The sequence below is a fragment of the Melopsittacus undulatus genome, chromosome 8, assembly GCF_012275295.1.
Source record: "Melopsittacus undulatus isolate bMelUnd1 chromosome 8, bMelUnd1.mat.Z, whole genome shotgun sequence".
In the NCBI taxonomy this organism is placed as follows: Eukaryota; Metazoa; Chordata; class Aves; order Psittaciformes; family Psittaculidae; genus Melopsittacus; species Melopsittacus undulatus.
The window spans coordinates 35,768,526-35,790,100 of record NC_047534.1 but is presented as its reverse complement, the minus strand read 5'-3'; the positions used below and the strand labels follow the sequence as shown (position 1 = coordinate 35,790,100).

At 44.1% G+C, this 21,575-nt stretch overlaps 2 protein-coding genes across 3 annotated transcripts in view; one reads left to right on the top strand and one right to left on the bottom strand.

Annotated features, from left to right (window-relative positions):
* CREB1 (cAMP responsive element binding protein 1) overlaps positions 1–10,337 on the top strand; it is a 39,904-nt gene extending 29,567 nt beyond the window's left edge. The window contains exons 7-8 of the mRNA XM_034065272.1: positions 789–939; positions 3,840–10,337. Of these exons, the coding sequence (XP_033921163.1) occupies positions 789–939; positions 3,840–3,984 (296 nt within the window). The 3' untranslated portion in view covers positions 3,985–10,337. The remainder of the gene's footprint in view (positions 1–788; positions 940–3,839) is intronic.
* Positions 10,338–13,589: 3,252 nt separating this feature from the next.
* METTL21A (methyltransferase 21A, HSPA lysine) lies at positions 13,590–17,537 on the bottom strand. 2 transcript variants are annotated; one of them, XM_034065431.1, is made up of 3 exons: positions 17,333–17,537; positions 16,032–16,143; positions 13,590–15,002 (listed from the first exon to the last, which is right to left on the bottom strand). In XM_034065431.1, exons 1-3 carry the CDS (start codon positions 17,477–17,479, stop codon positions 14,605–14,607), a joined length of 657 nt encoding a protein of 218 aa, XP_033921322.1. In that variant the 5' UTR covers positions 17,480–17,537; the 3' UTR covers positions 13,590–14,604. The 2 variants fall into 2 exon arrangements, with proteins under 2 accessions (XP_033921322.1, XP_033921323.1); XM_034065432.1 differs by having other exon boundaries at positions 14,720–15,092; positions 16,040–16,143.
* Positions 17,538–21,575: the final 4,038 nt, after the last annotated feature.

The following is a 21,575-nucleotide window of genomic DNA, read 5'->3' as shown; positions in this document are numbered from 1 at the left end:
CTTAGAATAAATTGGGGATTTTTGTTGTATTAAAACACATGGTTTGGTTTATTAAAAATTGGGGAGGTATAAAAAAACTGTCTATAAAAATAACAGAAATGTGCACTCCTGCTTTTATAATTGTAAAGCAGTTGATCTTGAAGTTGTCTAGCGAAGAGGTCTCCAGGCATCATTGAAAATACATAGCTGAGAAAAATACTGTAGTTGCATTGATAATCTGGTGTTTTTGTTCCTAAGAACATGTGATTTCTTTAGGTGATGCTCTATTTTCTTACAAGCTCAGGCAAATGTAGCACACTCCTAGATAAATAAACAAAAGAAACCCAATACCTTGTTAATTTTAGAGTAGTAGTTCAGTGCCTAGTTTGCACATTCTCTTTCTTGTTGGGGTAAATGCTGCATTTCTACACCCTTTTTTCTGTGCCAAGTACTTACACATGCAGCGTGTGTAAGCACCATAGGTGTTTGGAGCATAGCTAGAAATATTGTTTGTCCCATCCTTCATCTTAAAACTGCTAAAACTGCCCAGAAACTAGAGAAGTAAAAAGAAATATACTAGGAGAAAAAGAAGCACAGCAGTACATAAAGAAGTTACCAAGCACAGATGAAGACTTCCTCAGCAGGAATGCCCAAAACCTAAGACAGAGATAGCAACGATGACCCAGATGAGGGTCATTCCTCCTGTATGTAGCCCAGAGTACATGGTTAGATAGGAGACTAGGTGCTCTTGGCACAGTGTTTAACAGCACATTCACCACACTGACATCATGTTCCCTGATGCCTTTCAGCTGCCTCAGGAGATGTGCAGACTTACCAGATTCGCACCGCCCCTACCAGCACCATTGCACCAGGTGTAGTCATGGCATCCTCGCCAGCACTTCCGACCCAGCCAGCAGAAGAGGCCGCACGGAAGAGAGAAGTGCGTCTAATGAAGAACAGGCATGTATATTTAGATCAGTTCTTATCCAGTCAGCTCTGCATAGAACTGGAGTGTTAAGTGCTAAGAATCCCAATCTTTCTTTTTTTTTAATTCTTTCTAAAGACTTTGCCTTTATTTAAAGATGCAAAACAAAGAAGCACAACTGCTAATGCCATGTATTATGACTATGAAACCTCAAGTAAAGGTGTCAGGTTCATTCTGTGAGGTGTATGAATTTTTTGCCATAAGGAGAATACTCACTGGTGGGGGACTTATGTGACTTCAGTTATGTACTTACAAACACTGAGCTGAGCTGATTTTTTCTAACTAACTACATTCATGTAGTCTCTTTTCCTGGATTCTCTACCTTAGCCTTCTGCATGCATTCTCCTTGCTGCTGACCTACCTGCACTCTTCATTGTCTCACTTGTTCTGTGTAGCTGTTTGCCCTTTTGGGTTTTATCCTCCAGAGGCAGAAAGATTCAAGAAAAGGCTGAATGAGAAGCTTTGAAGTCTTTTGGAACCAATGGTGGCAGCAGGGGGGTTGAAAGAGAGAGAGGAGATATGACCCCATAGGATTTAGTGTGTGAGGAGGAAAAGCCAAGCCTACTGATGTGGGACTTAGTGGAGGCTGGTAAGGAACGGAGCAGCAGAGAGAAATTGGGCATGATGCCCCTTAAGCTGCTGCTGCAGGAGAGGGAAGGGATGGGCCTGAGTTGACCCATCATGCCAGGCTTGAACTCCCATCTGCAAGCCACAGATTTGAGCCTGTATGTTGCAGTGATTCCCTGCCCTCTGACAGGGGATAGCCCCATGAAATCACTCTTTACTTCATCTGTCAGTCTTAAAAAACTATGTTGTACAGGTGCATTTATCTTCTGTAGATCGCTGAGCTGTGAACACAATAAAAAGTTACACGAGCAGACCCGAGGCTTATCTGAGGGGCTTTAATGAGGTAAATAATGCTGAACAGCAGAGTTCACTTTAAAAAGGTTTTTATATAGAATGTCACCCATGTCCCCTTTTTATATATTTTTCTGATGCCAGTGAATAGTCGATGTCATCCTTTCAGGCTCTGCACTTGAGAAGAACTTAATGAACATTTTGAATCCCCTCATTTAGTCAGCAGTCTTCCTCCAGTAAAAGAAAGCTTTTTTGTTCAGGAAAGCCAAGAAAAACAATGGGGAATTACCCCCACTTCAGTTAAATTGAGAACTTTTGCAACAGTATCGTGTTGCATGTGGTGCTTTTAGCCTGGCTGCTTAATAGATATTTGCAAATCTAGGCTCCGTAGCAAAGCAGGGGAAAGGGGGAGAGCGAGGCAGATGGCGAGGTGGTTCTTATTGGAGGATTATAGCGTAAATATTCATAGGTATTATTGTGCAAATTTTCTGTGTAAATTTTACGTTTTAAAAGCTCTCTTGTAATTCAGTATAACGCTAGCTGTTCATTATGACTCACTAAAGCAAACAGACTTGAGGTGGCTTCATATGCAGCCCAAGCTGGCACAGAAATCACAGAAAGAAAGAAGACAGGTTAGTAGTGTGCACTTCCTGGTCCAATAATACTTAATCTTTCGGTGACACAAGTAACAGCCCAAAATTACTACAAGTTGCATAAGGCCCATGTGCTGCAAGCTTGTGAAATTGTACTTGTAGGAGTGACTAATGGATCCCTGAGTCCTTTCAGGGCTTCCAAACGAGGTTTTCTTCATCAAGTCTCATTTGTAGGGCTGAATTTCAGAAATTACTTTTAGAGTCTTACCCATTAGGTCCTGGAACAGACATTCTTTCTACCTAGTATTACAGCTGTTATTTATCTCATGAGCAGAAGAACTGGGTTCAGTTTTGTCTCTTATTTCCTAGAACACTGATGGTATCACCAATCTGTGTAGTATGTGCAGTGAAGGGACACTTAGACTCTCCTTCTGAAGCTGCTCTACTTCACATCTAAACGTTCAGGGCAAAGAAGTAGGTACACTTAGTATCTGTCTGCAGTGTGCTGCTTCGACAAGCTGCATTGCAGGAGGAGAGCCCTCTGCCTGGAATCCCATCCACCTTAGCACATGCTTGTGCTTACTTTGTCCATTGGTACCATTACTGTAGCTGTGCAGGGTAACTTCTGCCTTGGTGTTACTGTCTTCAGCATGTTCAGCAGCACATTAGCGCCTTCCAGGTGTTTTTTTGTTAGTGTTCTTAGTATGCTACCAAATTACCTACAGGCAGCTCAGTCTTTACAAGCAAGACCTACAGATTTGATTGTCTCAAGATCTGCTTTAGCACATTAATGCTGCCATGTTCTTGGCACAGCAGGCAAGGACAAAGAAATATATGGTTGCTAGTGACTGTTAATTTTTGAGTTGTTTTTGTATTATCATTGCAGTGATGCAGACATGATTAATAAAATTGAAGTATTGCTCAAGACCGAATACATGAAAGCTCTAAATACAGCTTTTTTTGGAACCGTTGAGCATCCTGTAAGACTGCAGCAAAGGGAATAGTTAAGACTATAAGGAGATTAATAGATGGTCTTATACATGTTTTTACTATTCATTTATTTATTGCAGTAAAATCACTGAAGTTATTGCAGCAGCATTCAACTCAGCCTGAAGGCTGTAATAAAAATCCTGCAAGCAGAATTTTGTCATTGAGTAGGATCCTTTTCTCACAGAAGCAGAATTTTATTGGTGCTGACTTACTGGCATCTGCATATTGAAGTGATTTGTGGATCTTGAGTGTTTGTGATTTGTGAAGGAGCAACTGCTAAGAACTCAGTGTCTTTTTCCTGACCTGCATTTCTTAACAGTACCTCCGTGGTCTAAAAATGGTAGTACTGGGTAAAGTTTTGACCTGAACAGTTAAGTAGTCTATGTGTGCCCATGTGGTCGTTCTGGATCTGAATTGTGTTTTTTGCTTTGCAGAGAGGCAGCACGTGAATGTCGCAGGAAGAAAAAGGAGTATGTGAAATGTCTAGAAAATCGAGTGGCTGTGCTTGAAAACCAAAACAAGACACTGATCGAGGAGTTGAAAGCACTTAAGGACCTTTACTGCCACAAATCAGATTAATTTTGGATTCCCATTTGTCCAGGTGGGATAGAGACTGGTTCTGGCTATATCCAGAAAGACAAAGTAAACTTTTTATTTTCTAAACATTTCTTTTTTTCTATGCGCAAAACTGCCTGAAGCAACTACAGAATATATTTCATCTGTGCTTTGCATCAAACTGTGAATGTTCAAGTACTTGCCTCCACTCCCCCCCACAAGATTATTTTCATCATCAATCTCTGCGTGAAGAACAGGCTTCTTTCTCGTCTCCCCATCCTCTTCAAGGAGTCACAATGTTCACTTGGAAAGTTACTGTGGGGAGAGTCCTTTTGTAATGATGTCAAGAATTTGTGCTGAGCTCTTTCCATTGCCTTAGAGACAGAACCACCCCAGCCTCTTGGTCCTGAGAACTGTGGGCCACATACATGGAGCGTGCATGATGCAGTGAAGAAGCATTGGTTGCCAAATTGGTTTCCCATATTCATTATGAACTGTAAAAATACACAGCTAAGTGGCATGCCAAATGAAAGGCACTTCAGAATCATGTTCTTGGTGTGGAGACAGCATACCTTTTCAACTAGCCCAGGAGGGATTTTGATTTGTAATCTATATTAAGCCCTCCTGGACTAGTAAAAACTTCTCCATACCTCAGAAACAAACCTCATTGAAATGAGCTTCATTGGTCAGTTGTTGCTTCTCAAAGCCTATGTGTGTGCAAACGTATTCAGCATTCTGAATGCACAAAAAGCAAACACCAACTTCATAGGATATTGTCTGGGAAATGGTATTTGGATAGGAAAGTTATTCAGAATAAAAAAGGTACAAGAGTGATGTTACGAAAACAGTTGTGTAGTAACCAAATGGTAAGACATGAAAGCACTACCTGTTTGTGTGCAGAGCAACTAAGCAGTTGAAGTGTGGCCAACTCCACATACATACTCCCTGGTGACAGTATAGTCTGTGTCCCAAGTCCTCTCAAACACTGAGGTTATTTCTGTTGCCCTGCCACTGTCTTATGTAATGGAAATTACTGTACTCAATGGAAACATCAGCCTGGTTTGCTGGATACTTTTTCAAACTTTGAAGCTGCCTTCCATACATAAATTAAACTGTGGTATAACAACTACCAGGACAACCTCAAACACTGAAGAGGACTTCAGGCACAAATATTCCAACTCCTGCTTTGCAAGGGACAATGTTAGTTATTTGAATCTGGCCAGGCTAGCTAAATTTATTTATTCAGAGGATTTTTTTTTTATGTAAAAGGTCAGATTTACCAAGTAATTTATTCCTGTGAGTAAAGTTACTCCTGCACCTCAGATGTCTGCAAGGTGATTTGTTTTGTGTGTGCACTGAGGAAATCCAATCTTTCACAAATTTACATTGTTAAAAAGGTAGTTCATGTTCAAAACCAACTCTGTACTAAGCATTAGGACTTTGAAGGAATCATGCTCAAAAAGAACCACAGAAGAATGTTAAGAAGTCATCATAAGAATGTGTCCAGAAGAATCATGCGCAATTTGTTTACTGGCCCTCTGATGCTTGTCTCTTGATAAATCAACTTGTGTCATTTGATGGAGTAAGTTTACTTTGGGCTTCTGGTCAAACTTTTATGTATAGGGATAAACGAATAAGACTGTGGTTATGTACTAATGCCGTGCCTAGCAAAGTATTAACTAATACCTTTTTTCCCATTCACTCTATCTGATTTTCAGACAGACTTCAAACATGAACTTCTAAAAGGTTTTACAATCAATGTGACATTATGGAAAGAACTTTTGGAAGACTCTGGGCAGTTGAGTCTCAAACAGTTAACCAGTATTAGAAGTTCCAGTTTTCTCGTTTGAGAGGGCATTCAGTTTCCAAGAGACTTTAAAAGGAGTTTAAAAGGTTAAACTTACAGCATTAGTGTTAAATCTGGAGTTATCAATAATTTCAAATTATGTATTTCAGGAAGATAACTTGAGTATCAGAATGATTGAAGAATTCCTTTTCATTAATTTTGAGGGGATTTATAAATTGTCTATTTTTATCTGCCTTAGAGAATTGATTCTCATGGTTTTATTTAATGGAAGATGAAACTTACTAGTTTAACAATACAAATTTGAAGAAGACCCTAAATTCTCAGCAATGCTGTTGTAAAAAACATCAGAGAATGCAAATACATACAGCAGTTACCAGAACTAGTGTTGAAGTAGAAATGTTGATAACGCAGGAGTTGTTCTTGTAAAACGAAGCTCATGGCCTAGTTTGCACATGTATATAGAATGGTTCCTCCAGATCTGAGAAACACGGAAGAGTCTGTACATGCCTACATTAAGGCTGTTTCTTATGTAGAACCTTCTGTTTGCAAAAACTTGAGGTTTTGCAGTGAACCTGAATGAGGCTAGCTGTGATCTGAGAGCTGTTCTAGTGGGTAATGAGCACCATCTAGCACTTGCTGATGGTCACTTGGCACAGAGCCTCAGAGCTGGATGGACCAGGGAACCTAAAATGGTACCTGGACAGGGTTCTTCTCATACAGGGTTGGTGCAAATTCATTCAGCAGTGAGAGGAGAGCTGTAACTGGTTTGGCTGTGCATGGTCTGCAAGTAGTCTGTAGTGTTCCTAGTCTAGGCCTCATTAGCAACCAGTGTTTCATTAAGGAAAAGAAGAACATTATTTTAAAATGCATAGGGATCTGCAAGAATCTTTATTTTTATTTATGCTGCACTGAGGATTTAGGGACTTGAATTTATTTAATGGAAATTTGAAATTACAATAATAAAAATGTATTAGACCGAGTATAGGGTTGTCCATACATGCTTTACAATTCATGTTGACTCAAAAAGGGAAAGAACATGGCACAGGGATCCAGTCATACTTTATTTACCAAGTAGTGAGGTTGGGGTAATCAGCTTCTATAAACTAAGGCCATTGGAAGTAGGACAGAATTTATGCTGGCAGGGGGGAGGGTTAGTTTCCTATCTCACAGTTGTGAGTTTTCAAGAATTGATAGCCTGTTTTACCTGAAGAGAGGGTTAGAAAGGGCTAGATCCATTATGTTCATAATAAACAAGAATTGATTTGAAATATAATTTTTGTAATGTCATTATTTTGCAAAACAACAGCACCAGTCAGGCAGTTAAGATATTGTCAGAGGTGCTCTTTTAATTTAGATATTCTTGGAAAATACATATGTATAATATATGTACATATATATATACACACAGTATATAATCTACAGCTCTGAGAGCTTTTAAGTCAGGAATGCTGAGTATTATAGTTATATGGAGGTCAGAAAAGATTTTTACTTCTTCTGTGTGTGTCTGGGTGCGTGTGGATGTGTGCGTGTGTGAAAGCTTCCCCCGCCCCAGTCCTTCTGGGCTGCATTATTCGAGCGCTTATTGCTGATTTGTTTTGTGCTGTTCCTCAGTTACTCGTTTTCAAGAACTTTATTTCACCTTTCATGGCTTTTGTGAGGTTTGTTTTCATTTTTCATTGATGGAGGTTTTTAAAGTTATGTAAACCAACCACCACCAGCCCCAGAATGATTCACTTTTGTGCTTTTTTCTCTTTGGCAGCTATATATCAAAGGCAAAAACAATTGGAAAGGTTGTTAAGGTGTTGTGTTTGTTTTCTAAAGGAACCACTGGTAAGAGTTCTGGTTTTCCTCCTGGGGTGGTGGCGATGCGTTTTAATTTAAGCAGCGATTTCACCAGCATCAGGTAGTTACCAGCATCACTGCTTGTATCTGAAAGCACAATTTTAGCCTGTCATGCTCATCAGGACTGTACAGACACCTGTAGGTTCTGACTCTCTGTAGTTGGTGTTTGCGTTTAGAGCAGGCTTCTCTGGTACTTGTACATTGATCAGAAAATTGGTGGGGTGTTTGGAATCATTAAGAGGCTCAGGAAAAAAACTGTAAAAATAAAAGGAAAACAGCCCTGAGAGTTTCTGATCTAAATTTGTACTATGTTTTTCTTTTACATTTGGGCTTCCAAGTAGCCTACAGCTGCAAGTAGTCCTCTGTTAGCGAAAACTGGCCTCTGCTTCTCTATTTTACGTCTTTTTAATTTAAGACAACCAGTGCTTTTTGTGGGTCAAAGACAAGTCTCCCCATCAAAGCAAGTTCAGTATCAGTGCAAATCTATGGCAATTCATCAAGGATTTCATTGGTTTTCAAAGACCCTGTTTTTATTGTCATTTATCCCCCCGGAAGCTGGTTAGTGATGTGACATTTGCCAATGATCTAACCAAAAGGTCATGTATTTATTTTTATTACACTATATTCTTTGTAAATGTTTAATTAAAATGTGCACTTTTTTAAGAAAAAAAAAAAGAATTCTAAAAAATAAAAAACACACACAGAACAAAATAAAAGATCAGTTGGGTTTGCTTGAGAAGCTTCTTCCTGGCACGGTTGTTGTAATCCTGCTGCCTGCACACGATTCACTCCTCTCCCCCCAGCAAATTTAACTTGCTGATTAGCACCTGGCATCCAGCAGGCATTACTTCAGAATGGCAGGAGATCTGCACTGGCAGCGCTGAGGACTGAAAAGTATTAAGTGTGTGGTGGCTCAGAGCAGTAGGTACAGGATGGATGTGGAACTATTTTTAGAGTAGAACTAGTTCAGTGATCCCAGTTGGGAAAGGGAGGTGAATCTGGAAGGAAGGCTGAACTGGTTTTCAGCCACTTTATTCCCCTTCTCTTAATTTGAGATTTGGCTGCAGATTTGACAAGGTGCATTCCAAGACAATAAATCAAAAGGCTTTCCAATCCTTTGACACCAGGAAGTAAAGGTACATTGTCAGTGGGTCACCCTGCTTTAAAAAACATGAGAAAAGCACAACCACCTTTCTTTTGCAGGAACAGTGATAGCTTAGCTATAACCCTGAAACCTGTCACTGTGAGCAGGTTTTAAAAGCGTATAGTACACTGATGGCTCTCTCTGCTGTGCCTGGGAACTCATTTCCCTGAGCTTTTGAATTTGCTAGCTGTAGAAGACGCTGATTTTGCAAAAACCTGAATGTATCATGAAGCTCAGTTGGTCTGGGAGGAGCCAGACTGATGAAGAGAAACAGGGTGCTTTCAATCCTACCTACTGTGTGCTTGTGGCAGGTTCAGGTCTGTGGATGGATACGGCATAAACCTGTACATCTTTGGAGAAAAGGGACCAGATCCAGTTGGTAAAGAGTTTGCATTTCAAGAGTTTTGCCTTGCAGTTTGTTTTCTAAAAGTATTTAAGCCCTGGCCGGCAAAGAGAGTAGCTCAGGCTAGTTAGAGTAGCACAGATTGAAGACGGTGACCTGTTTGTGTCCTGGCAGTGGAGGTGCAGGTTGTGGCTTGCTGTGTAAGTGGTGAGTTCAGGTCTCACTTTCATCAGTGAGAGGCGGCAGAAGTCAGCCATCCTCAGGAGCTGTGTGCTGGCAGGGAAGGGGCTAGGGGCAGGCTGTAATGATCCATGGTTGGCACACTTCGTACACTGACCACGTACTGTACTCATGGCTTGGGAGCAGTCAGTTCACCCTGTCTCAGCCTCAGTTATGTATTTCTCTAAATTAGGGGATAGCTGAGTGAGAGCATGGGGAAGGAAAGGCTTGAGGCAGTTAGTTACCTGGAAATGGCCACTCGAGAATTAAGGATGTCCAGGTGCTCTCCACAAGTTGTGTTTTATCCGGGTGCCACTCCATGTTTTGTGTGTGTGTGTGTAATGACATTTATTTATATTAAAACATGAATTTTAAGAAGTTCTAGAACTTCAAGTTTTGTATGAGGTTTGAAACTGTGCTGCTTATAAGGACTTCTAGGAATGGGAAGGGGAACAGGGCAAGAAAAGGTGCTACATGGCAGCCAACCCCTCCACAGACTTGTCCACAGATTGGTTGTTCACGTGAAAAATCAGTTGTTTCTACTCTGGATTTATAATTTGGAATTGTTTTGGAACAACGTTTTTTCAGGGAAGCTTCCAGAGCGAAGGTTATTATTCTCCCTTTGTAATGTAAGCTGGTAAGAGCAAGTTCACCCCCTCTGCATTTCTGATTCTTTACCCCCACACATCAGCACAGAACAGGGTATTTGAACTCGACTCCCACATACTTGTGGAAGTTAAAAGACTAAATGAAAATCCATTATTTGGGGGGAAATAAATTCTTATTTACATGTCCCCAAAAATCTAGAAACATCCCTGTTGTGTTTTGGGGTTTGGGTTGCTTTTGGGGGTTGTTGGTTTTTTTTTTACTTATTTTTTTTGTGCTTTATCTGTGTTTTTTTAAAACAAAATTGTACTGGGTTATAATGCATTTTATTAACACTATGTACATATTAGCTGCTTTGTGTTTCAGGATGGTAGTAATTGCTTTGTATATTAAAGTGATTCTTGTGAATTTGTGAATTATTGTCATAAAGAAGTGCTTTTTCTTACTGTAACCTTTGTGGTATAAACTGTCATAACTCCCTTTTTACACAAACATTTATGTGCAGTCACATAAACATGCTTTAAAAAACTCTACAAAGTCTCTTTTTTGAGCAGGATGTCCCATTTACACTAATTTAGTGTAAATCAGGAATACAGGAAAAGGCATATCTTGAGCAAACTATGGTGTCCTCTCACAATCTGTGGCCTGCTGTAAGTATTCATGAGGTTTTCCCCATGGGAAGGCTTTTATAATCTTAATTAAATGGAATTAGATTTAGTGAGAGGTTAAATCCTGAAGTGAGAGGTTAAGTCCTGAAAAACAAAGTTTCTCTTCCGCTCCTGGTGTTTGTAAACCTGCTTTCCAGTATCCATTCTGGTGACAATTAGCCCCATTGTTTAATAAGGCTGGAAGACTTTTGCCTCTCACAGTTTAAATCTGCTGTCTTTCTCACTTTTAAGCATTCCTGTAAACTACCCATGTTAATAACAGAGCAGAACAGAAGGCAGTAAACACTGCAAGGATCATGACCTGATTATGCAATCTTCAAGGCTGGATCCAAACACTGGGATGAAAGCCAGAGAAACAAATTCAGCACCGAGGTAAACACACCTCCAGTGAAATCAAGGGGAAGCAATAAGGTCGGCTCATTACAGCTAGGATTTTGTGGTTTCCACAACTAAGTGTTTTCATAATGCCATTCACGTACTACATCTCGGTAATGAGGGAGAATCCCAAGCAGGGGTTAGTCCATGAGGTAAAAATGCAGTTTGGCTTGAATTTCGCACTGAAAAGAATTGGGTAACACAGATCCCTGTGCAGTCAGTAGGTCATGCTGCTGGTTAAGCATCGTTCTTCTGACACTGCTGTACCCTGAAGCTCTTAGAGCTGAAATTCATACTCCGTGTCCTCATATTAATCAAACATAAGTTTGGTTGCAATGACATTTTAGAGGAGTTTGTTCCCTTGCTGAATGGTCAGGGATAGTTTCACAATCTCACAGCATGTTCATGTCTTATCTGGTCACTTCCTATGACTTGGATCCTCTCCCTAGGGTGCATATTTATTTCTCAAGAGACTATTTATGCATTGCCCTACTACTCAGGGACCCATACCCAAACGCATCCTCCCTACAGATGAGTTCACACTGTCTGTTACAAAACAGGACCGATGCAATGGAACCACCCAAAGGGGAATCACACTGACTCCAGCACTGGGATGAACAGGGTGACAGACAGTGCTTGGACAGAGTGTTTATGTCATTGCCAAACAGCCACTGAAGCATTACCATGTGTCATCTCATAATAGAGCAGGAGCTCACCAGGATCAGGACAGCAGAGTTTGGAGGTATCATCCATTGCAGAGGGCTGCTCTCTTGTGTGCTCTACTCATTGGGCAATCACTTCCGTCCTCCAAGTCTGGCATGGTTTGCTCCTGACACCTCGCTGAAGCTAAGTGTGATGGGAATATAAAGAGGCTGCAAAGCCCACCCTGGGACACAAAAGGCACTGCTCTCTGGCTGGTGTGGGAGCAGTGCTTTCAGTGGGAATGGGCTGTAGGTTTCACCTGAGCCATGTTCTCACAGGTGCTGCCTGCCCCTGAACACAGTAGCTTAGATAACAACCAGAACTCGTGTGCTTGTGGTGGCTGCCCAACTGTTATTCCTGGGTCTGGTCTCCTGAATCTAATGAGCACCTGCACCCCTGTAACAGTCAGAGGAGAGGGTATCCCCTTCTCCTCAAAGTGCCACTTCCTGAGCTGCAGAGGGGCCACCAAGAGCCCAGTTCTGCAGGCAAGGCACTCATCTGAGGTGCCCTTTCCCCAGGAGTATTTCCTTATGGGCAATAGCATTGCTCCAGCCTTCAAACATGTTCCCTCGGATTTGCATACAGCTGCTTCACAACAGCAACACAGCAAAAGAAGCCAAGCCTGGTCTCTTCTGGCACGTTCCTGCTCTCGCAGGAAGGCTATATGGGCTGTAAGAGCAGCAGTGGGAGAACAGACACTGAAAGCTTCTGAACAATTGGAAGGAGATGCAATTAAACTGATTTGCTTTAAAAGTACAACACTTTTCCTATTGTTAAAGCAAGGAAAAGTGTGTAGGTCATGCACTAGGCTTTATTCTGTACTATACAGGGCTGGATTCTGTGCTATTTAAGCAGGATTTCATGCATATTCCTACTATGGCTGTGGCTCTCAGTACTGCAAGCTGCAGCCTCTAGAGAAGGCTCAGCACAGCCATATAGCAGGCTTTCCCCACAGACAAGTCACATGCACTCACAAGCCCAAGCACCAGCACACCGCTTTCTGACATCTTCAGCCTGGAGGAGCCTAAGACATAGTGACCACAGGGTAGCTCTGAGACAAGTAAACACCAGTGGGGAGGAAAAGCAAGAGGAGTGGTGAGAACTTACAGCCACACTCCAAAAACGAGAGCCAGCGAAGAGAGTGGGGAGAGCTGGTAATGTTTTTCTACCGTTGCTCAAGCAGTAGATAGGGCAGAAAGAGTCAAGTCTGGCACATTAAAGCTCATACCATGTTCTGGTTTTAATTAAAGCTGCTGCCTTCCTCTCCTCACAGGGGGAGGGAAACGCTAGTTCCAGACTGCGAAGCCCCAGCCAGCTGCGTAAGTACTGTTCTAGTGACACCATGTGGCTTCTAAGGATACTGTTGTAAGCAAGTGTTAAGAGCAACAACTCTGCAGCCCATGTCTAAAGCCAAGCAAGAAACTTAGCTGAAAACACGCGGAAGACACAGCAGGATGAAGCACAAGACCTTCGGGCCTTATTCATAAGCTGTAATGATGAATGCGTCATTTCCATATTACAGTCTGCACATCACTCCTGGACCACAGACCCTCTGCATCTTTGTCAGCTGGAAGTTTGATGGAAGCAGAAGTGGTAGAGAGCTTCTAGTGTTCACGGCCCAAAGCAACTGCTGGTGTTTGCTGTTGCCACTGACAAAGACAGGCAGATCCTTAAAGCCTGAACCTAACCTGGGGCTTTGTAAGTTAAGTCTAAAGAAGAAAGAAATTCCACATCCACCAAAGAAAAAGGTACTATAGCAACTCCTGCATTTAGAAGTGTAGCCATCTTCTGTTAGCCTACTGTTTTTACCAGGTCCCTTCTTCCACCACTGGAAAGGAGGAAGTCTGCTGCTGGTGTGAGCTGGATTCCAGGTTGCAGCATTTCTCACATGGAATCTTGTGGAATAAACACAGAGTTACAAGCTCAAGGTATGAAATCGTTTACTTAGAACACTGTGCACAGAAAGACACTGCTCCCAAGTAATACAAGAGTAAGTACACCCCAGTTACAAAATCTTTACAGCAGCACCCCATGCTCCTTAGGCTCCTAAATAACAGCTCTTGGAGATAGAGTGAGCCACAGAGGCAGACAGAACATGATTTAACAGTACTTTGTGAATCAACGATCAATTTGATATTTAAAGAAGACTTTGAGTCTCCTTGTGTCAATTTCTGTGCTGGCACATGCACATGTGTATATGCTTAAAGGAGACTTGATCTATATGAAAGCAAGGTTTCTTGTTAGGGACAACTCAAGACCTATGACTGCTTTGGTACTGCAGGCATAGCCTCCATGTTTACAAGTCAGGTAAAAACACCACTGATTTCTAAGTTGATTTACTCTGCAATATTGGTTTATACACACCAATCTTGTTCTTTTTTTCCCTATGCCTCTTCAATTCAGCAGTGACAGCAACAGAATCACTTTATAGCAGCTGCCTTTGTTGTTTTCTCCCTTAAGTAGCTTCTTTTACCACAATCTTCAAGTTGCAGAATGCCTGAAGTGTTAGAGCATTTAGAGGTGGTGTCTTAGTTTATCTATTTTACCCACTTTTACTTTTCAAGAGTTAAGGAAGTGATAAGAGGGAACCCCCCACCCTAATCTCTTTTTAGGCTTCTCACAGAAATTGAGTGTGGATTGATTTTTAAACAGATCTTTTGGTGACTTTTTTTGATGCCTGGAGATTTCTGCAACTTACATCAGTTTCAAACATTACATTTGGTAAAAAGTCAGTGGAAGACCCTATACAACTCTACTGAGAAATGGAGATTCAATACACAGAAGTACAATCCTTGCTGTATCAGATCAAATGATCAGACAAGACCATCAGAACAAGAAGCCAGTGAAATAACACAATTGCAATTACATGCTCAAGTATATCAAGTAGAAATAAGGGGAGGATTGAACAGCATTAGTGGTTTACTAACAAAGCAGAGAGTCAAAAGTCATCCTTGTGACTACCCCTCTGTGCTTTATAGATATGAACCTCCTTACTGGAATCATAGTAGACCTCAGATACAGAGAAACGGCCTCTCAGCATCCTCAAGAATCTGTGATCCCGTTCATAGCGGATGCGGCAGGAAAGAAGAATCACAGTTTGCTCTGAGCACAAGTGCTCCAGTGTCTGCAGCAGCTCTGCAAAAGTTTCCTCCAGGTAAACTATGTCTGCCCCCAGGATGAAGTCAAATGCTCCTGAGGGGAAGTTATCCAGGTCTCTTCCCCAAGTCAGTTCCTTTACCACAGCTCTCGGACGTAGTTCAGAAGGTAAGTTAGCCTCAACATTCGACTCCAGGAACTCCAGTGCTGCTGCCCTGTCTGTGATGGTGACATGAGCACCTAAAGTGGTACAGAAGTATACATCTCAGACAAAGACAGTCCATGTCCATAAACACAGCATGTGAACTACAATGCTCTAAGTCAAGCAGGCTCCTTACTTCCCCTGAGTTGCCTGATTAAAACCAACCAAACAAAAGAACAAAACAAGCAAAAAGACCACTATCTACATACATCCTATCCTTCATCAGTCCTTTAAGAATGTAAGGTGTACTCCACATGAAGATTAAGTTTTTGGGAACAAAAAGTGTTTTCTGGAGCTTTTTCTTAGTGCATGAAAGTACAGGAGTTACTTCCTGCCTTTCCATAGGTGACAACAGAGTAAGTTACAGGGGTTGTTAAGATTAACCAGTTCCAATTCTGTATTTGTTCAGTAGGAGAGAGGCATCTAGAGAGCCTCTTTCACAGGTCAGACAAAAGTTATGCCTGTGTGATATTTGCACAGCATCACTGTATTTTGTCAAATTGCTTTGCTTTTTTTATTTCAGTAGGCACTTTTCACAGCCACTAGAGCTTGGAATTACAAAGTCAGCCTGGGACAGTTAGCACAAGTTAGTGCCCAGTCCCTGCTTCAGCCACAGGCAGATTACAGGCAAATCACTTTATTTCTCCAGACCTTGGTTTTCCTGTCTGCAAGATAGGCTAACAAGGCTTACACAAGCTCAGAGCGTGGTTTCTGTCTGTAGCTTTATCTGCACTGCATACAAGGACAAGCAGAAGACAAGCACAGCACTTTCTCCCTGGGGGAGAATGACTGCAGAACTGAATGCTGCTGAGCCGAATACCATGGAAACAGGCATCAGCCCCAACAGGGTCCCAATCATAAAGTAAACTGCCGTGGCACCATCTCTACAATAAACAACGCAGCAGGCTCTGAAGTCTAACAAGAAAGGAAAATGACTCAGACAGGAAACATCACAGTTCACATATGTAGCTTTGGTGCTAACTTCTGTCCCATGCATGTAGATGTAAAAGTGTCAGTCTGAGTACAGCTGTAAATTGCTTTAAGCAAGCAAACAGAAGAGCCCTTACCTAATAACGTGGCCACTATTCCCAGCAATCCAGTTCCAGCTCCCAGCTCAATCACAGAGCGATCCCTGAGATCAATGCCTCCCATCTCCAGATAAGCACACAGGACAACAGCCTAAGCCAAGAGACAAAGGCAATTAAGCTCAGGGCTCATTTCAGTCACACTAAACAAGCGTTTCTGATTTATACCAAGAGAGAAGGCTATGGGAAAGGTGTCATGGGTCAGGCACTTCAGGTCTGCAGCAAGACTGTTCAGCCCTTCTCTGCCTCCTGTGTGCATGTTTGGTCCTTTTATGAGCTTTATGGAAGACTCTTGCATGCAAAGGGAAGAACGAGCCACAGAGGCTATAACTCGGATGTGGTAACACTGCTTTATGAATCCCCAAATGAGGCAGAAGAGTTGTATTTGGAAAGGAAAAGTTGGAGGGTGTCAAACACCCGTCAATGAAGGCAGAATTGCAAAAGTCCAGGAGAAGGTTTCATAGTAGCTCACATTGTGTTTCAAAAGGTTTCTGCACAATATGGGCACAGCGTCAGGAAGGACACAGGGAAAGTAAAAGTATCACAACTTCTGCTTGTAAGGAAGCAAACAAACAAAACAAAGAAGTAAACTTCTCTCTGTTTTCATCTTAGGTGTTGTGGTTTACTTCATAGGGAGCTCTCTCCATAGCAAGTTCTGTCAAAGCCAACATCAGGAAACCACCAGCACTGTGCATCAATTTGTACCAGGAGGTTGCTAAAATCACACTTGTTCTTTAAAGCTAGAGGTAAAAGTGCAACCTGTGTGTGGACACAGACCAGACCGATGGGAGCCCATGAATCCTACAGCAGTACCACGATGGACTGCCCCGCAACCCTGCACCAGCCACAGACCCCTCTGTTCTGGAAGGCTCTTATCCCCAAGATAACATCTATCAGCACCCCTTGACACTACAAGCAGCAGTGCTGTGCTCTGAAGGGCGTTAAGCGAACACTATGGGCCGCTGTTGATTGATGGGTGAGAGTTCTGCGAGTTATCAAGAGGATTTCCTGTATCGGGCACTGGGCATGCAGGGGTTTGGGTGTCCTGTTTCTTTAAAGCCCTCCAGGATCTCTTATGAGGGGAAAAAAAGTAAAAATAGCAACTTTTTGGTGGGAAAAAAAAAAAGGAGGAGAAAGAGGAGAAAGGGGCGGGGGGTGGGGGATGGGAAGCCTTCCCTTAGCAATACAATATTGAATAGTTTTATAAGGTGATTCTGAAAGCCGGGGCAAGCGCTGCAGGAAGCTATCACTACAGAAACGCTTGTCTCAGTGCGAACACCTACCGCATCCCAGACCACGGCCGCCACCCCGAGCCGCCGCCAGTCCTGCTTGATGCGGATGGTGCGGCTGACGAAGCGGTAGGTGGCCGAAGGGCTGTGCAGCTGCCGCGCTACCCAGCCCGCTCCCTCCTCGTAGGGGACCAAGGCCATCCCCCGGCTCCCCGCGGCCTCCGCGCCCGGCGGGCAGCGGCCACGCTGCTCCTCGGCCTGCCCGGGCCCGCTGCACCCCGCGCCGCCGCCCGAGGCCGAGCCCAGAGCAGGGCAGGCCGGGGCCAGCCGCAGGGAAAGGCCCGGCTCCGCGCTGGGCCCGGCCCCTCGCCGCCCGGCCCGCCCGCTGCTCACGCGTGGCAGCCCCGCAGGCGCCGCGGAGCGCCCGAGCCGGCCCCCAGCGCCTTGGGCTGGGCCGGGTGCGGGCTCCACGGGCAGGCTGCGGAGCGGCGGCGGGGGAGGCGGTCAGGTCACGGGTAAAGAGGGACGAGGCCGCGGGTGGGTGGTCTCCGGAGCGCTCCTGCCCTCAGCCGCGGCGAGAGAGGCAGCGAGGAGGGGGCAGGAGGCAAGCCTCAGCAGCGTGCAGTATGGCACCAAGCAGCCGCTGGCTCGGCAGGGCCTGCAGCGTCCCAGAGGGAAAAAGCATGGCACTGCTTCCTGCAGGAGGCTGGGGCTGCATTTTGAGATCTGTGTGCCATGCAGAAAGGTATGAGATGCAAAACACCCTGTAGACTGTTGTCTGTTGTCCCCACTGCCTCTCTGTGGTTCCAGCCCATGGCTTTTGTTTCAGGGGTTTCCGGAAGTTAGTGAACAGGAAAGGTGTTTGTCCAGCCCGCCGGCATGGTGAATGTTGCGTCTGCAAGTGCGCATCGCCAGCCTGGAGGCGGTTCCTCAATAGCTGGGTAACCGTCACAGAAGCACAACACTACTTATAGAATCATAATGTCATAGTGTCATAGAATAGTTAGGATTGGAAAGGACCTTAAGATCATCCAGTTCCAACCCCCCTGCCATGGGCAGGGACACCTCACACTAAACCATATCACCCAAGGCTTTGTCCAACCTGGTCTTGAATACTGACAGGGATGGAGCATTCACAACTTCCCTGGGCAACCCATTCCAGGGCCTCACCACCCCTATGATAAAGAATTTCTTCCTTATATCCAACCTAAACATCCCCTGTTTAAGTTTTAACCCGTTACCCCTTGTCCTATCACTACAGTCCCTAATGAACAGTCGCTCCCCAGCATCCCTGTAGGCCCCCTTCAGATACTGGAAGGCTGCTATGAGGTCTCCATGCAGCCTTCTCTTCTCCAGGCTGAACAGCCCCAACTTGCTCAGCCTGTCGTCATATGGGAGGTGCTCCAGTCCCCTGATCATCCTCGTGGCCCTTCTCTGGACTTGTTCTAACAGTTCCATGTCCTTTTTATGTTGAGGACACCAGAACTGCACACAATACTCCAAGTAAGGTCTCACGAGAGCAGAGTAGAGGGGCAGGATCACCTCCTTTGACCTGCTGGTCACGCTCCTTTTGATGCAGCCCAGGATACAGTTGGCTTTCAGGGCTGTAAGTGCACACTGAAGCTGGCTCATGTTCATTTTCTCATCGACCAACACCCTCAAGTCCTTCTCCTCAGGGCTGCTCTGAATTCCCTTTTTGCCCAACCTGTAGCTGTGCCTGGGATGGCTCTGACCCAGGTATAGGACCTTGCACTTGTCATGGTTAAACTTCATGAGGCTGGCATCAGCCCACCTCACAAGTGTGTCAAGGTCCCTCTGAATGACATTCCTTCCCTCCAGCGTATCAACCGAACCACACAGCTTGGTGTCATCGGCAAACTTGCGGAGGGCACATCAATCCCACTGACCATGGGATACTGATACCTGTGCACTGACCACGTCAGTAAAGCTGAAGTTGTTCTTGGTGGGTGGTGTGGCGGCAGTGCTCCTGCAGCATTGTTTGTGCATGGGCTTTTCTTCACCTTTGGCTCCATTTAATCTCTTGTTTGGCAGAACAACACAGTGCACCTCTCCTTTGTGTGTCTTCGTCTCCAATTGAACTTGCTCCAAAGGCAGCTAAAGGCCACGGGAGGGCTGGGGAAGTGTCCTGGCAGCACCCTGGCTGTCTGGAGGTGTTGCTGCAGGAACTCCACAGAAAGGCACAGAATTCCCAGGCATGTTCCTCAGCCCCTGATTGGAGCTAGGCTTCATTTGGGGGGGGCACACACAGGGGAGCGTGGCAGAGAAGCAGAATGTGAGGCTGAGAAAGTTGGTGCTGTTCAGCCTGGAGAAGAGAAGGCTGCATGGAGACCTCATAGCAGCCTTCCAGTATCTGAAGGGGGCCTACAGGGATGCTGGGGAGGGACTATTCGTTAGGGACTGTAGTGACAGGGCAAGGGGTAACGGGTTAAAACTTAAACAGGGGAAGTTTAGGTTGGATATAAGGAAGAAATTCTTTACCATAGGGGTGGTGAGGCCCTGGAATGGGTTGCCCAGGGAAGTTGTGAATGCTCCATCCCTGGCAGTGTTCAAGGCCAGGTTGGACGAAGCCTTGGGTGAGACGGTTTAGTGTGAGGTGTCCCTGTATCCATCTCCTGTGGCTGTGTGGCTTGGCAGCTCCCAGTGGCATCACCAATGCGGCAAGAGCAGCCAGCCCTCAGTGCCGGGGAGCATAAGCAGCTCCAGAATCCCTCCCCACTCTTTCCCACAGGGAGCAGCAAATCTGGCTGGCACACGAATGCAAATGTGGCTACATCTAAAGGCTGTTGATTTCAACAGAGTGGCTCATGATGCATGAAAGACTTTGTGGAGGAGCATTACAGGCTGCACAGGGGCAGCAGGAACTAAAGCTTGTTTTTAGGGTTCTGCTACTGTAAGGGAGTGGAAACCAAAATTTCACTTGCCCCAAACCAGTTCATACTTGTCTAATGGCAACTTAGATTTCTCCAAATAAACATGCCAGAGCGGGTGTGATGATTCAGCTTACTGTGGGTTTATGTCCTGAAGTGCTGCTCCCTTGCCACTACTGCTGCTTTGGAGAATTTGAAACTGCTTGTCCTATTATCTCAATTATTTTTTCATTATTTATATGGGCAGTGTGGGAAAAGCAATGGGAATTATTGCACCTGACATGAGAACTCTGCTTGGATGAGTTTTGAGTCTCTTATGCTGTGCCTAAACTATAACCACCATGCAAATGGAGGGAGACTCCCAAATGGCACACAGCTTTCGCCCACATCTCCTGTACTGCGTGCCAGGCCTGAGATCTCCAAGTGAGATGTGGAGTGTAGCAGCGCTCCAGTGCTCCCAACTGCCCCCCACTTCCCCCACTCATTCCCCCCTCTTACTTCGTAAGAGCAAGGGTCTGGCTGAATAGCAGCTAGAGTGAAAAAAGGCTGCATGTGAGGATGTGTACATTTGTTCCCAAAGATGATAATGCAGGAAGTGCTTTTATCCCAAGAGCATGTTTTTCTAAGTCAGATATCCCCGAGTATCTTTGGAGCCCAGCAAGTTCCCTACCAATCCTGCCCTGCTTCTCAGAAGTATTTCTCCTTCTTCCGTGCTAATGTTACTTTAGCGCTGACTTCCGCTAGCCTTAGACAAGAGATCAGAAATTACTTTCCAGATCATAACTGGACAGTGAAGCTATTAGAAATGAAGCAGGTCCACTAGAAGTTCAGTAAGGGCCCTGATTCCCCATGTTCATTCCAAGCCTATATTTACCTGCTTTTCCTATTTCCATATCCATTTTTTAAGAAGGCACAGTACCCAGGTATTATCGTGGCAGAGAAAGACACTTGGTTTCTTCCACCCATCCTGATAGTAAGAGGATAAGGAAAATGCAACAGCAAAGAATTATGGCTACAATAGTTGCCCAGAACTGAAATGCTTTTTCTCCCAGCAGGGCTAGAGCTTAACACAAAAGTAAAGATGCAAGACCATAGCCTGATTCAGCTTTTTAACACAGCAGAAGGCTAAAAGGACACCTAAGCTGCAGATAAACTTGTAAAGTAGGAAACAGCTGATTATAAGGTAAGCAAAAAAGTGTAAGGAAACACCAATTCAAGTCTGTTCTTACCTCATTCAGCTATTTGATAGAGCCAGCATAACGTGTTCAATTATAAGTAAATCCTGCTACTTCAGATGCAGGTAAGCTGCTTGGGATAGTTACATGTTTAAGAGCAATGGTCCTTGTATTACTTAGAAGATCAAAGAATCGAGTATATAAGACAGAAATGAGAATAGATTATTGTGAAGC

Excerpts from the sequence above, each read along its gene's own strand:
- METTL21A (XM_034065431.1), bottom strand. The coding sequence starts at position 17,479 with ATGGCCTTGGTCCCCTACGAGGAGGGAGCGGGCTGGGTAGCGCGGCAG. Across the intron at positions 16,144-17,332 it reads CGGCCGTGGTCTGGGATGCG|GCTGTTGTCCTGTGTGCTTA; the intron begins GTAGGTGTTCGC and ends CTCTTGGCTTAG. Across the intron at positions 15,003-16,031 it reads AATAGTGGCCACGTTATTAG|GTGCTCATGTCACCATCACA; the intron begins GTAAGGGCTCTT and ends GTACCACTTTAG.